The following is a 16,175-nucleotide window of genomic DNA, read 5'->3' on the forward strand; positions in this document are numbered from 1 at the left end:
GAAATAAAATTAATATTTAATTTGGCTTTTTATTATTTTTAAATAATTTACTAATTAGGGTAATTATTAATTAGGGTTTAAATTTTCCTAATAATGATTTAATAGGATTGCAAAATAAAGAAAATTAGTTTTCATGTTTTCTTTATTTGCTTATTGGTTTTATTTAATTTATAATTGGTTTCTTAATTTCTGAATTTTTAATTGTATTTAGAATTTAAAATTAAAGGCTTAAATAACAATTATTAAATAATTGAATTTTTATTAAAAATAAAAATTTCATTTTATATTTTTATTGGATAGAGCTTATCTTAATAAGAATTTTGATATCTTATTTATCTTTTTCTGAGTTATAACGAATTTTCTATAAATCTGCAAAGTTTCAGTAATTAGGAATTTAAATTAAAACAAACGATTTAACTAAATGTACCCGGACTAGCCTATACCCAGTGACTGACTGGTGGGCCAGGGATCCACGTTGGCTTCCACGCAGACGTGGACCAAGTCAAATCGAAGGAGTGGCTCGGGGCTCACTGCCGGCGATCCGACGGCAACGGCGCCGCCGCTCCAGGGCTCCCGCGGACGAGATAAACACACCACTAGGTTCAGCTCGCCGCGGTGAACACAATGATACTAGCTCCGCTCCTAAATGGTCGCCGGAGTAAGCGTCGACGGCGAGACCGAGCGGCGGTGCTCGCGGGTGAAGGGTGTGACGCCACTACAGCGCATGATTGAGCGAGCTAGGGATGCTGTGAGGTACAGGAGCTCACCAGGAGCACGCCGGGCTTGACGGCTTGGCCGGAGACGGCCAGGTTCGCCGGAATTGGTTGATGCCGACGCCGGAGAGTATGAGGTCGTCGGCGTCGATCTCGGGCACGGCGGCTCGATTCCTCCCGTGGGCGTAGCAAGTCGAGGACGGTGATCACGTCGGTGGGCTCGCCTTGGCTCGGAGAGGCTTCTATCGCCGGCGGTAATGGCGACTGGCGGAGCCAGGGTTTCGGTGTGGAGAGAAATTAAGACCGCGAGAAAGAAGAGGGCGACTAGGGTTCGTCCAGGCTTTTATACGGCGCCTGGGTGCGTGCCTCGTCACGGATTCGGTCGAGGAGAGGGCGCCAGCGCGAGGGAGAAGGCGATCACGGCGTCGTGCTGCCCTCCAGCTCACGGGGAGGATGAGGATGAACTCCTCCTCGTTAATTTTCACGAAGGGGTATGGTGGGCTGGTCTGGGCCATGCTGGGCTGAGAAATTTGGGCTTCTGGTGGGCTACGGCGGCAGGTAAGGTCTGGTAAGCTTCTTCTCTTTTTCTCCTTTCTATTTTTATTTTCTGTTTTTAATTTGCTCATTTGAATTCATATTTGAATTCTGTTTTATTTGCAGGTGTTTTATATGTTAATTCCATTTTGATGTTGTGTGATGACTATCACATCATTATTCTGTTTGAAACAAGTATTTCACATTGGATTATATTACGTACTAATGGATGATTCAAAATAGCCATTAGGCATGATGTTATGTGATGTTATATCCCCATTTTAAATGTTATTTTCATCTTTTGTATCCATCTGTTTGTATTGTTAGGTTTTGGTACTTTTTAACTCAAGGTAGTTTAGGGGTTGTTCATAAGGCTTGGTTTCTGTTTAAGAGGAGATGACTTACATATAATTTATGTGTGCCCAACTTATTAGGGTTTAATAGTTTCTATTTTAACCCCCTTCTGAGATTAATATTGACCTTATCCTTGAAAGTATCGGATATAAGTATTGATTCAATCATGATTTGATATTAATTATAAGGATAAGTGGTGGATAAGTGTTTCATAACCACACATGTGTTTGAATTATGGCATTTGAGCATTAGGTGTTTCTTATGTTTAATAATTGAAGCAGAAGATTTATTTGATGTGCAAATCTAGGGTTCAAATGCTATTACCTAATGACACATGGGTTGAATCTTAATTGTGGTTTAGGTTTTATTTGTGATCACCCAAGTGATACACAAACTAGGGTTGAGATTTAATTCTAGGTTATAGAGATGGGATGACACCATATTGCATGTGCTAGGGTTTAATCTCCCCTAACCATGATAAGGTGGTACTTACTTAACATTTCCTGTGCTTCCCTAATTACTAAGGATTTGAGAATTGGTTTTATCTTCTACCAATTAACTTCTATTATTATCCCCAATTTATCATTGAAGTAACTACATTGGTAATAATTCTTTTTATAGTTAACTTTGGTCATATGGATGGAAGGTTTCTCATCATATAAAGTATAGAGTTTGACTCTAGAGGTTTTCATGTGGTTCTTAAGTGAAGAATAGGTGGAATGTAAATGTGGTAGAATTATACCTGTGATCACCAAGTGGTTCACAAGTTAAGGTTGGGATCTAAGCCTAGGGTTGCTTATTATTGATCTCCCTATGATTTCATGTGGTGAATGGTATCTACTAATCTTATTAAGATTTACTTACCCACACATACCTCAAGAGCATGATCATGGATTAGGCATAATCAACTTGTTCTTAATATCATTACCTCAAGTTCTTAGGGTTTATGATCATCACTCAATTTATAATGATCAATGTTTGGATTCCTGGTGTATCTCTCATTAAATAGGTTTCTCACTTCCATGATCAAGTATTGTCTTGATCAACTAGGGTATAATATCTCTCTTATAGTTTCTTGGGTGGTCATGGCTATGGTTGTCTCAATAGATTTTATCCCAGGAGAATGCCTGAAATATTCTGTTAGGGTTCTACTTAAACAATGTTGATATTATCATCTGGGTATATGGATAGTTTTCTCCCTCACATTCAAGTGTTGGCTTAACTTTCTTGAATGTAACACCTTAGCTTGAGCTCCCTCATAAATGAATAGTTATTCTAGGGTTTCTCTCAAAGATAATGATTTGAATATATAGATGCATATCCAAGGCTTAGCTCAAGGTTAGTTATTGCTTCTCTAATAATTATAGTAGAACTCTCACCTCTCTAGGTTTGATGTATATTAACATGGAATAGAGAAGGATATATATTTCTTAGTTGGATCTCTTTGTCTTGTTTCCAAGATTGAAGTATAATGGGTATCATAGGGTTTATGATAAGTGCATGGGTTAGTTTAAGACATGGAGAAGATAAGTGAAGAATAGTTTCTCCAATTATTGTTACTTGATTTCCAAATAGATTGATGTTCATAGGTTATGGCAAGGAATTCAATGTTATGATCTTTAATAAGATCCAAGTAATTGTTCCTTGATTCATATGTTCTTGTGTTGGTTTTAATTCCATTTGATCTAACCCCTTAGATCAAATCATCTCTACCCAAAACAAGGTTTTAACAAAGTCACATTGAAGTTTATAGCGCTTGACTTGATGAGCTACTTCAATTCCACCAAGGTCAAGTGAAACTTCAGTCCCTGTGACTGTTTTACTTTAAAGCGCGAAAATTCCCCAGATTTTCTATGCATGAATGCAATGCACACATCTGTTTACTCTATTTTTGTAACCCCAATACCTGGGATATTACACTTTTCATGCAAGAGTGATAAGTATAGTACTTTGCAAGTAATTTGGTAAAAAATACTCAAATTGACATGAGAAAGCGATGAACTTGCCTTCTCTGCAAGATTATGCAGGCAAGGTCTTCGATACGCAATAACTCCAAATTCTAAAATAGCATCATCGTCCAGTAAGGACGATGTTTGAAAGATTGGCAAGGATGCAATAATGCATAAGTATGAGATGCAATCGCTCTAAGCGTGACCTAACCCCGATGATTTAGGATTAGTGAGTTGTAATGATTGGTTCAGGGTGTGTTGCACTTTTAGAGTGATTCACAAACAAGGTTTTTATTAAGGGTTGGTTACTTGGTATCATAAACAATTAATGCAATATATCATGACAATATCATTACTAGTACACAACAATAAGATTTGGTATAATCCTAACATCTAATGAACAGTGGTTGGTCTTAGTACTATATGGCATGGTTAATGATTACTTGTTATATTCTTCAAAAGAATAACTTTTGAAGAACATGTTCTTTAATAAAGAACAAGTATGATAACTAGGGTTGTGAAGTTCTATGGTTTACTATGGGTTCCAACTAGTTTCTAGGGTAAGGATTAGATGGATCCCAACCATGTTGGATTCATCAATAGCTAGAACTTGTAGGGTTGAGTTAAGCTTAATTATCTGGAGCAATTTATTATAAATAGTTGCGATCAAGGTTGGTATACCTTGCTGGTGATAGCTGGCTAGGGTTTATAGACCCTATTAAGCTGGTTTGATGGCTACTCCTTATTTACTTAAAAAGAATAACTTTTGAAGAACATACTTCTCAGGTAATAAGAAGTATCTCAATTAAGGTTGAGGTTGTCTAAGGTTTGCTATTGGATCCATTAAGTAATGAATAGTTGGCTCCTAGGTATGATGATTCATAAGTATCCAACACTAGTAGGGTTTAGTGGAGTATGATATGTAAGGTAAACATCAATCATGGTTACTATTAGTGTTGATCAAATTGGTTTGATATTAAAGGTGGCCAATTAAGGGTAATGACCTAGGGAACAGGAACTAGGGTTTAGACTTGGGTGTTCCCATTTGATCATCTTGGTTATATGGGTATGCATACATGGAATACTCAATTCTCAGTGATAGGGTTTTTTAGATCCTATGGGATTATGAATAAGCATTGAGTTGCTATTATGATTCTATGATTGAAAAAAAAGTACATGATCACATGTTATAAGCTAGGGGTTTAGGTTTTAGACACCATTTAAGGTTCACATAAAATAGTGGAGCTAGGGTTTCTAATTGAATTAGGGTTTTGGGTTTCACATACAATTATGAGGTTGTAATCTTTATTCAATATGGAATTAGGGTTTCCTAATTACCATATAGTTCTTAGGTTAATAACTTCATTATAGTTGAGGTGTAACTTTGAAATAAAATAATATTGGCATTTTATTATTTTTAAAGAATTAATAATTAAGACAATTATTAATTAGGGTTTTAAATCCTCCTAATAAGGATTTAATAAGTTATTAGTAAAGGAAATTAGTTTTAATGTTTTCCTTATTTACTTACTGGTTTTTATTTATTTTAGAAGTTTTCTAAATTTCTGAATTTTAGTTGCATTTGGAATTAAAAGAAAAGACTTAAATAAATAGGGTTAAATAATTAAATTTTTATTAAAAATAAAAATTTCATTTTATAGTTTTATTGGGTAGAATTTACTTTTATAAGAATTTTTATATCTTATTTTCATTTTTCTGAGTTAAGATGAATTTTCTATATTCATTTAAAGTTTCAGCAATTAATGAAATTTAAATTTAAACTAAATCTACTAAACCTACCTGGCTAGATCTACCCGCAGAGGCTGACTGGTGGGGCTGTAGCCACGTTGGCTGCCACGGTGGCATCGATGTGGCAACCATGGCCACCACCGGCGGCGAGTCGTGGACGGCGCCGGTGCTACTGGGTTCCCGCGGGGGCGTGCGCGTGCTCAATCGAACGAGGGCGACGAGACAAACCTACTGGTGGTGGCGTCGCTCCGGTTTGGTCACCGGAGCATGCTCTCCGGCGAGGTACCGCGGCGGCGGATTCAGGCACACGAGGCTAGGAGGCTACGGTCGCCGATTTGATGCAATAGGAAGCTCAGGAGATGCGCGGGCTCACCGTGATTGTGTTGAGCTCGACGGCGCGGTCGGAGGCGGTCGGACGGCGAAGTAATGGTCACGGTGGCCGGACCATCTGTGAGTCAAAGTGGGCTCGAATCGGATGCTTCCGAGCGCGGCGGCTCGATTCCTTCTGCAGGAGTAGCAAGTCGAGCATGGCGGAGACGATGGTGGTCATGGCGACGTCTGGGGCTTCCCCAATCGACGGCGATGGTCGAGGTCTGAGCGGGATAGGGTTTGAGAAATTGGGGAAAAAGAAGAACATAAGTGAGGGAGACTTCGGCCAGGTATTTATAGGTTTGAGGGTGGTCGCCGACGGTCACGCGGTCCACAATGGTGGCCGGGACGTGGAGCTCGTCGTCGCCGTGGCGTTCTCCTGTGCGTCTGGTGGCGAAGACGAAGACGACGCCCTCCTCGCTCTTATCCGCACGAAGTGGTACACGGGCTGGGCTGGGCCGTGGTGCTGGGTTGCCTCGTGGGCTACTGCTGGGCTCGGTGACCGACTAGGTAAGTCAGGTGAGCCCATTTTCTCTTCCTTTCTTTTATTCATTTTCTGTTTTGTAATTTCTGTTTTGAATTCAGATTTGAATTCAGTTCTATTTACAAATGTTTTTACATATTATAATTATGACTTAATAACAATGGCAATTAAAATGTTTTGTTGTTCAGAGCTCATATTAATATATGTTTCTTTTATTTGTACCAATATGAATTTTATTATAAATTGTCATTTAGGTATGAATTTATGTGTTCTTTGAAATTCATTTTTCTTCTTGGTTATAAATCTCTTCTAAATTATTTAGGGTGGATATTTTCTATTCAAAGCAATTTTAAAGATCATTATGAAGTCTTGGTTTCTTATTTGAGGAGTGAATGACTTACATATGATTTTATGTGAGCACCAATGTATTAGGGTTTTATAATTTCTATTATAACCCCCTTTTAAGGTTAATACTATCATTATCTTTGAAAGTATCTAAGTAGGTATTGTTTCCATCATGGTTGATCTTGGTTACAAAGATAAATGGTTGATCACCACACATATGGCTTTAATTATAAAATGTAGCACGAGGTTTTTCTTATGTTCAAGAATTGAATCATAAGATTTAATTAATGTGCAATTCTAGGGTTCTAATGCTATTTTCCTAATGACACATGGGTTGGAACTTAATTGTGGCTTAGGTTTTAGTTGTGATCACCCAAGTGATACACAAATTATGGTTGAGATTTAATTCTAGGTTGTAGAGATGAGATGACACCATATTGCATTGGCTAGGTTTAATCTCCCCTATGCATGATAAAATGGTTACTTGCTTAATATTTCATGTGCTCCTCTAGTTACTAAGGATCTGAGAATTGGTTCTATCTTATACCAGTGGTTTTCTATTATTATCTTTAATCTATCATTGAATTAACTAGGGTGGCTATGGTTCTTTTTATAGTTAACTTTGGTTATAAGGATGAATGGTTTCTCACCATATAAAGTATAGAGTTTGACTCTAAGGTTTTCTTATGTTCTTTAATTGAGGAATAAGTGGAATATAGATGTGGTAGGATTCTATTTATGATCACCAAGTGATTCACAAGTTAGGATTGAGATATAAGCCTAGGGTTGCTTACTAGTGATCTTCCTATGATTTCATGTGGTAAATGATATCTACTTATCGTATAAGGTTTAACTTATGGTTTATTCTTCTATTTCTCCAAAGCATGATCATGGCATTATCATGAGCATCTTATTCTCAATGGCTTCTACTCCTAATTCTTAGAGTATATGATCATTACTCAATTTGTAATGATCAAAGGTTTGGTTTCCTAAAGTATCTCTCATGAACTACGTTTTCTCATTTCCAAGATCAAGTATTGTCTTGATCAACTAGGGTATAGAACTTCTTTTATAGTTTCTTGAATGGACATGGTTATGGTTGTCTCAATAGTTTATATCCCAGGAGAATGCCTGAGATAATTACTTAGGGTTCTTTACAGGGAATGATGATATATTCATCTGGTTCTATGAATAGATCTCTCTCACAAATTCAAGTGTGGCTCTACTAACTTGAGTGTAATACTAGGAATGGGCTCTAGAGTTTATGGTGTACTCCTAATTATTTCCTTAGGTATCTAGGCTAAGACTCCACTTGGCTATCTTGGTTGGATTAGTCTCCTCCTTACTTTATCAGTTCATGGGTATGGTATTATTCCATTTGATATTTGGTCATCTCACCACTCCAAGATGAAATGGTTTACATCCTAAAACTTTAGTTCAAGAATTGTCCTTGGTTCTTAAATAGATAAAGCTAGGATTGGTATGAATGGTCTCTCATTTGGGAAGGACTTTAGTACTAACCTAAGGTTAGGCTCCATAGAGAATGATGTGATCATCAATATCTCTAATTATCATAGATGGTTTCTCTCTCTAGGAATGTCTTGAATAATATCCTAGGGTTCCTCCTAAAGATGTTGATTTGAATACATCCATATGCTCAAAGTTTATAGTGCTTGCATAATAAATATAGAACTCTCTCTCCGATAGGTTTGATGTATAATAATTTGGAATAGAGAAGAATATATACTTCTAGAGTTGATCTCCTTGTCATGTTTCCAAGAATTAAGTGGAATGAATACCATGAGGTTCATGGTAGGAACATAGATTAGTTTAAGACATGTAAAAGATAAGTGAAGAATAGTTTCTTCATTTATTGTTACTTGATTTCCAATTGAATAGTTGTTCATATGTTATGGTAAAGAATAGCGTGTTATGATCTTTCATAAGATCAAGCAATTGATCATTGATTAAAGTGTTGTTGTGTGGATTTTAGTTCCATTTGATCTAACCCCTTAGATCAAATCATCTCTACCCAAAACAAGGTTTTAGCAAAGTCACATTGAGGTTTATAGCACTGGACTTGATGATCTACTTCAATTCCATCAAGGTCAAGTGAAACTTCAGTTACTGTGACAAGTTTTACTTTAAAGCGCGAAAATTTCCCAGATTTTCTATGCATGAATGCAATGCACACAACTGTTTCCTCTATTTTTGTAACCCACGGCCTAAATGCTGAACTATTGACCCTACTTGAAATACTGGGATATTACAAGACACGATGTAAGACATCCAAGTTGTGAAAGAAAGGATGGAGTTTCTCATACTCCCCACCCCAATCAATTTGTGTACATGAATAATCTTGCGATTTAATAGACGTTCAACATGTTTTTGGAACTGGAGAAACACATCATAGATATCAGATTTATGTTTGAGTAAATAGAGCCAAGTGAAACGACTGTAAGCATCAAAGAAACTCACATAAAAACAATGTCCACTAACAGAGGTTTGGGCAGGACCCCACACATCAGAATAAATAATCTCTAAGGAAACTGTGTTACACGAGTAGACAAAGAAAAGGCCAACTGATGGCTCTTCCCTTGCTGACATGCATCACAAACACTCAATTTTATTGGACTCATGTGTAGATGGTAACTCATGATTACAAAGAACATGTTCAACTACTTGTAAAGTTGGATGTCCTAGACGATGATGCCACATATCACGCGACACCTTGACACTGGAAAGGGCTTGCTTGATGACAGGTGCTTTAATCTCATAGAGACCTCCACTGCAACGACCTCTAAGGATGGGTGCTCTCGTGTCCAGGTCCTTTACAAAAAGATTATGAGGATGAAGTTCAATGAACACATTATTATCATGGGAAAGCTTACTCATAGATAACAAATTTCGAGTGGCTTTAGGAACATGAAGGACATTATTTAGAGCTAGAGACCTAGAAGACGGAGTGCATAAAATAGCTTGACCAACATTATGAATGTGCATACATGTTCCATTAGCTGTATGGACCTGATTAGTGTCGTGGTAGGGCTCACGCGGAGTAAGATTGTCCAGCTCACTAGTAATGTGGTGAGTGGCACCGGAGTCCGCATACCACGCCAGGTCTACGGACTGAGAAGCACCCTGAGAGCGATGAGAGGCAGACATCGCCATAGCAAGTTGCTTCTCTGTATTACTACCATCGTTGCCAAGTCCCAGAAAATCACGGTTGAACCTCTTGTAACACCAAGAGGCCACATGACGCGGAATCCCGCACAACTGACAGACAACAGGTGCACGCCCACCATTCTGCTTGGGCGTGGTGGCTCTAGGTGTGGTCTTGGCGGATGGAAAGGGTGGTGTGGAAGGCCGGGGTCCACCACGACCGGTCCCATAGGCAGCTGCGGGTGCAGGGGCTGCAGCAAGGTAATGCGAGGAGCCACTAGAGCGACGCTGAGCCAATTTGCGTTGTTCTGTAGCCTGAAGTTGAGAGAACAAGTCACGAATTGGTATAGGAGTGGTACGATTCGTCACCACTTGGTAAAGTGTATCATACTCTTCATCAAGTCCAGCAAGTATGTATGAGACAAACTCCGCATCGCGCAGGGGCTCGCCAATGATGGTGAGGGAATCCGAGAGGGCCTTTGGCCTTTATCTGATGAAAATAAGCATTGACGGTCTTGTTTCCTTTCTTCAAAAATCCATCTCATGTCAAATCGCAGAGGACCGAGCAATGGAGGTGGAGGCGAAGGCTCCACTTAGGGTCTCCCAAGCCTCGCGAGAGGTACCCGAAAACATGATCATGCCGAGGACGCCTTCGGTCATCGAGGAGACAAAACCAGAGAGAATAGCTTGGTCCTGCTGAGTCCAGTGTTGATGAGCCGGATTGTGCGCATGATGCATGGCACCGGCATGAGGAACAACAACATGAGGACTAGGGCACGGAAGGTAGCCATCAACATATCCCATGAGCATATGACCGCGAAGAAGCGGGCTGACTTGTGCACGCCAGATTAGGTAATTCTCGCTTGTCAATCTAATGGTGATCGACGAGGCGATGGTAACAACCGGTGGCAGGCCATGTGCTGGGAACAGTTGATGGTGCAAACCTTGCTTGAACGGAGGCACTTGCATGGGCGGTGCAGCAGGGCCCGACGGCGGTGGTGGAGTAGAGCCGTAGGGCAGCGCTAGCGCTGTCGTCGGCACCGGCGTGCCAAACCCTAGAGAGGGTGGCGCCATGGGCGGAGAAGGATAGTTCATCATCGGGTACCCGGGGTATCCGGCCGGATAGTACCTATGATAGGCTAGGAAGTTCCCATGTCCCTGGCCAGCGCCTTAACCGAGAGAGGCGGCGACCAATGCCACGTCGGTGTAGATTGTTGGGGGAAACGATCCGATCGCCGGAGCTGCATCGCTGGCGGCGGGCGCCGTTGTAGGAGGCGCGGCGGCCATGGCAGTACTTGGAGGAATCTACGGCGGCGGCGAGTCGGAAACTGCCGAAAGAGCCGGCGGCGGGGCATAAGTGGCGCTCGGCAGAGTTGCGGGGAGAGTCGCAGGCTCGGAAGACAAGGCCATCGCGGCCTAGAGTGGCGGCGCGGAGGACGCACCGGCGGCGGCGGAAGACTTTGCGGGACAACCCTAGGTCAGGTCGTGGCAGAAGCAGAAAATTGTGGCACTCAGCTCCTGCGAGGCTGAGTGCTCGATGCGACGATAGCGGCATGCCAAGGTGGTGTGGCTTCAGCGTTTGACGGAAGACCCGATGAAAAAGAGCTACATCACCACGACGATTCTCATCGACAACAAATCGGCGATCCAGCTGTGCAAGAATCCTATCTTTCATGATCGGAGCAAGTACATCGAGTTTCGTTTTCACTTCATCCGCAAGTGCATCGAGGCCAGCAAGATCTCCGTCGACTACGTCCGCACCGGTGAGCAACTTGCTGACATTCTCACCAAGCCTCTTGGCCGTACCAAGTTCCTGAAACTACGTGCGAAGATTGGCATGGTTGATGTCAAATCAAACAACTAGATTAGGGGGAGTTTGTTGGAATAGCTTGCTGTTTTAGGTGTTTTTGCACTTTCCGTCAGTTTCGTCAGTTATAAGTGTTAGCAGGGTTTTAGCAAGTTACTGTTTTTAGTTAACCGGATAAGCACATGATGTAGCAGCTTGATCCAGCATTTTAGGAGGCACACGACTTGATCCAGATCATGGGATGGCACGACCTTGTAGGGGGGCACGATCACCTCACCTCACCCTCGTTGTACTCTAGAATAATAGAAGGAAAGATGAAGAAAAGCAGTAACTTACACTGCACCAAAATCTTGTCTCCCTCTCTTTTCTTTGTGTTCATCCAGAGTGATAGGAAACAGTAGTAACCTCTTATATTAAGGAAGTGACGGAGTACTAAAGCTCAATTGCATTGAGCGAACCTATTTCTTAGACTGAGTTACGGTGATACTGACTATGCCTTACCTGCATTAGTATCTCCAGCGAGCAAAAATACCAAATCCACGTTCAGAAAATAGAATACAATGAAAGATGAGCAGATACATGTGCAATAAGCTATTCGGCACTCTAGCAGCAGCCACAGTTCAGTAGCTTGCAATACAGAAACAAAAGTGAAACAAGCTGGACTAAACATTGAAAGAAGTACATCTCCATTATTCGAGCTAAAATTAAAAGAAGCAACCACCTTAAATGGAAGCAATCAGGAAAAACAACTTCGAAGGCCAGAACAATGAGCATGAAGGTCTACATCTGCATACTCGCGAACAACCTGCGTAAACAATACGATTCACCAGACTGCCTAGTTCTTTATCTGACCAGCCTCAGTTTGTTCAACATATGAAGCACAGGTACTTAGGAAAGAAGCTTTTTCCAGATCGGTCAAAAAACACTATGACTAGATTAGATTAGAACAAAAACGGAACACAAGTACTTCCAAGCTCTGGTGGCCTTGGAACATAGATAGTAACAGGACAGGCCTGTATTTGAAAAATCAAATGCTCTTACTTCATGTAGTCGAAGAAGGTACATTTGAAAAACCGACATTTGTCAATATTCCAAGTATTTATCTAGCTAAAATGTACTTTGGTTCATTCATGCATCCTTGATTCATCGTCCTCACACTACTTCGTTTTTGGACACGCAATGCTTTCAATTGAAGCACGACTCTACCTATCGTTTTGAGCACGAGACTAGTCCTCTCAGCACTATAGAGTATAGATAGATGAAGAAACATGACAGTATGGACCGCACGCATAGAAATCCAACCAATTTAAACCGTGCAGTCGATAGATGGTTATGGTCTCAGCTAAATGAAGCATGTAAATAATAATTTTGTAATAAAAGAAACTCACACGGGTCATGTATGCTATACATAGAAGTACTAACATAAATCTCAGATCCTGTCTTCTGACCACACAAGAGGCTACCTTTACAAATATGAAAAATCGAAGCGACAAACAAATACCTAAATGAAGGAAAATCGTATAATTGAGTACAAAAAAGCAAACTCTACATCAGCCCTATCTTGTTGTCTCAGCATGTCTTTGGAATAACATTGTCCGATTTCTTTAACTTCGCGTTCTTGCATGTACTTGTAGCACCTTTGCCATGCCCACTGAACGTAAGCTTCACATCTTGCAGCACAAGGTCATGGCATGGGATGGTGTCACTACAGTCTAGCTTGATAGCCTCTTTTGTTCCACTCGTGCCTCTTATATTCTTGAACTGAATATTACTTAGCTCCACCGCCGAAGTTTGTTTCTTGCATGACTTAGGCATCATATCGCAATAGTTTTGGTCAATGATTATTGGATTCTTGACCTTTTCCATGATGATATCCTCAAATGTGATGTTCTTGGCATATCCCTTTCCTCCTTGCCACGACTTTATGCGGGCACCATTCGTCGTGCCAATGAGGTGTGCTTTGTTGATAGTTATGTTGGAAACACGAGCTTCAGAATTTTTGTCACCTAAGCTTCCGACGCTGATTCCATGACCCGGGCCGCATGTTATCTTTGAGGCATACAAGTTCTCAGTTCCGGTCTCGATCGATATGCAATCGTCTCCGGTTTTAATGTTGCAATCCATGACTTGTATATCCTTCGTGCGGGCAATATGGATGCCATCGGTATTAGGGCTGTCTCCGGGCGCAACGATCGTGATATGCTTCAGAACTACGTCCTTGCAATCTTTGACGGACATATGCATTTGCTGGCTGTTTAAGAGCCTGATATTTTCTACCTTCAAGTGATTGCACTTGCTGAGCAACAACGCCGTGGGGGCCTTTGTGCACTTGAGGTTCTTGTCAACTCGGCATGAGTTCTTCCACCATACTTCACCTTTCCCGTCCATGGTCCCTTCGCCTGACACGGTTAGCTTATCAACGTTGCTAAACATGATCCACTTATTCATGTTCGCCTTCGGCCAAGTTGATCGTCCAGGAGCTACCAACGTTCCGTCGAGCTTGAATCTGACGCTTGACTTGCACTGCCCCGAGAAGGTGGTCTGCTTGACGAGAAAGTCCTTCTCCTTCGGAACCAGCATGGTTGCTGGCGTAGACGATGAGCAAGCCGCGGCCCAAGCTTTCTGAAACGCCGGGGTGTCATCAGTTTTGCCATCACCAACGGCTCCGTAGCTAACCACGTTGAACTCGGCGTCCTGAGGAGGCTTGGTCTCTTGACCAAGTTTGCGATGTCGCTGGACAGGTCTGTGGCTTAGCGTATCGGCCTTGACGCTCCTCTCTCCCAGTCTGCGGTGCACGGACTCTGTATGCATGCCGCCTGTAAATGCAAAGGCAATTGCCGGGAAGATGAACAATAACAGCAGGAAAAGCACTGCCAGGATGACCTTGCGAGATGCCATGCCCCGAGGTATAAGTGCGCGTATGTTCATCTCGTTCGGCCGGCCTGGAGCAACTGGGTTGAATTAACCTCAGCTTGAGCTACGCGACGAGATATGATCGATTCTGGGGCTTGATTGCTGTATGCTTTCACGGCTGGTGTTTGACGATGAATAAGGCAGGTGCGTGCCTGTACCTTTATAGTAGGCCAGCTAGCGTGGTAGCTTCCCGACTCGGATATTAGCAACATCCAGTCAAACTCGGATAATCAGCAACATCCAGCAGTCAGATGCGGATTTTCCTTTAGGAAACAGACTCGGATACGAAGGACTTGCCGGTCGTGGAATACTATTAGAACAAAGTTGGTCCCAACAGCTGTAAATCGACTAGACGTATGGTTATGCTCCGTATATGGCAATGTCACATTCGTTTACCTACACGTCAACCATTTACACACAAAGGAAACTGTGAGCTTGCGATGGTGTCGGAGCTAAGTGATGAGGCTACAGGCTCATGGAACCAGCAACTGATCATGCAGCATTTTCAAGCTGTGGATATTCCGATTATACCGAGCATCCCTCTCAGACCAAGTACTGAAGATTTTGTTACCTGGCACTTTGACAACAGATGCCTATTTTCAGTTAAATCTGCCTACAAAGTGCATGTTGATTTCGAGCAACGTTTGGCTGTGAGACTGGAGAGACAAGGTTGAGAAAGTAGGCCTTTGAAGCATGAAGTTTTCAGAAAAATCTGGAAGGTACAATGTCAACCAAAAGTTCACCATTTTTTGTGGAGACTTGCTCATAACAGTCATCTAATGTATATGAATATTGCACGAGGAGGTGTAGAGCTGGACGCCAGATGTGCAGTTCGTAAAAAGTATTTTGAAGACTGAGGACATCTTTTCCTATCTTGAAAATTTGCGAAGCAAAGATGGAGAGCTTTTCTACTGGAAGATGTGAGACTGAAACTATTGCCTTGTTGTCCAGCCGTGGAAATGCTAGAGCAGATCCTGCTGGTACTGAAGATGGAGAAACTTCAGTTTGTCGCCTTGCTTTGGAGCTGGCGGTCTGAGCGAAACAGGGAAATCACGGTGAGCGTTACCAAACCATTGACCAAATTTATTTTGCGGTTAGGAGACATGCAGATGAGTGCAAACGTTTCTTTCCAAAGGAAAGGAGCAAGTGTGCACCCAGGTGTGTCGATGGAGGACACCACCTGAAAACATTGTGAAGATTAATACTGATGCATCCTTCAAAAGAGTGTTACATAGTGGCGGGTGGGTTGCTATTTCCCGTGATACGGTGATAGTGAACCTGACATGTGTTTTACTGCTGCTGGCCCGTTTGCATATGCGTTGGATGCTTTCCAAGCTGAAGCTATGGCTCTCTCAAAGGCTGTGGACATAGCTGACGAACTGCATCTGAAGAGTGCCTTAGTGTCGAATGAGTATGATCTAGGCCTGGATGGTGTTCTTACTAGTGACATAAAGTCTTGCCTACATATGTGTTTTATCATGTCTTATTTGATGTATGGCCGAGGGTTTGTACCAAGTTGGCTCATGAATTAGTAGCTTTGGTGTAGGTAGCTCACGGAGATCACAAACTCTGGACAATCAGCTACCCTAATTAGAGCATCTCGAGTCGTGTCCCAGGCCCAAGCGGCACCGGTCAAGCGTGACGCCTCCAAACATTAAAGTAGTTGTTTGGGTTGCTTTGTTGCTTTTTGCGTTTCTAACGTGTTCCTAAATAGTAGAAAGGACTCTTTTTTTGTTTTTCGTTTTCATTTCAATAAAGAGAAGATTTTGAAAGTAGTGCAACATGTTGAAACAAAT

General features: G+C 41.6%; 1 protein-coding gene across 1 annotated transcript; it reads right to left on the reverse strand.

Moving 5' to 3' along the window:
* Window positions 1–13,035: 13,035 nt before the first annotated feature.
* LOC124646639 (polygalacturonase ADPG1-like) lies at window positions 13,036–14,364 on the reverse strand. The gene has a single exon (XM_047186732.1). It carries the CDS (start codon window positions 14,362–14,364, stop codon window positions 13,036–13,038), a length of 1,329 nt encoding a protein of 442 aa, XP_047042688.1.
* Between the last annotated feature and the right edge of the window lie 1,811 nt (window positions 14,365–16,175).

Source organism: Lolium rigidum, chromosome 4, assembly GCF_022539505.1.
Source record: "Lolium rigidum isolate FL_2022 chromosome 4, APGP_CSIRO_Lrig_0.1, whole genome shotgun sequence".
Taxonomy (NCBI): domain Eukaryota; kingdom Viridiplantae; phylum Streptophyta; class Magnoliopsida; order Poales; family Poaceae; genus Lolium; species Lolium rigidum.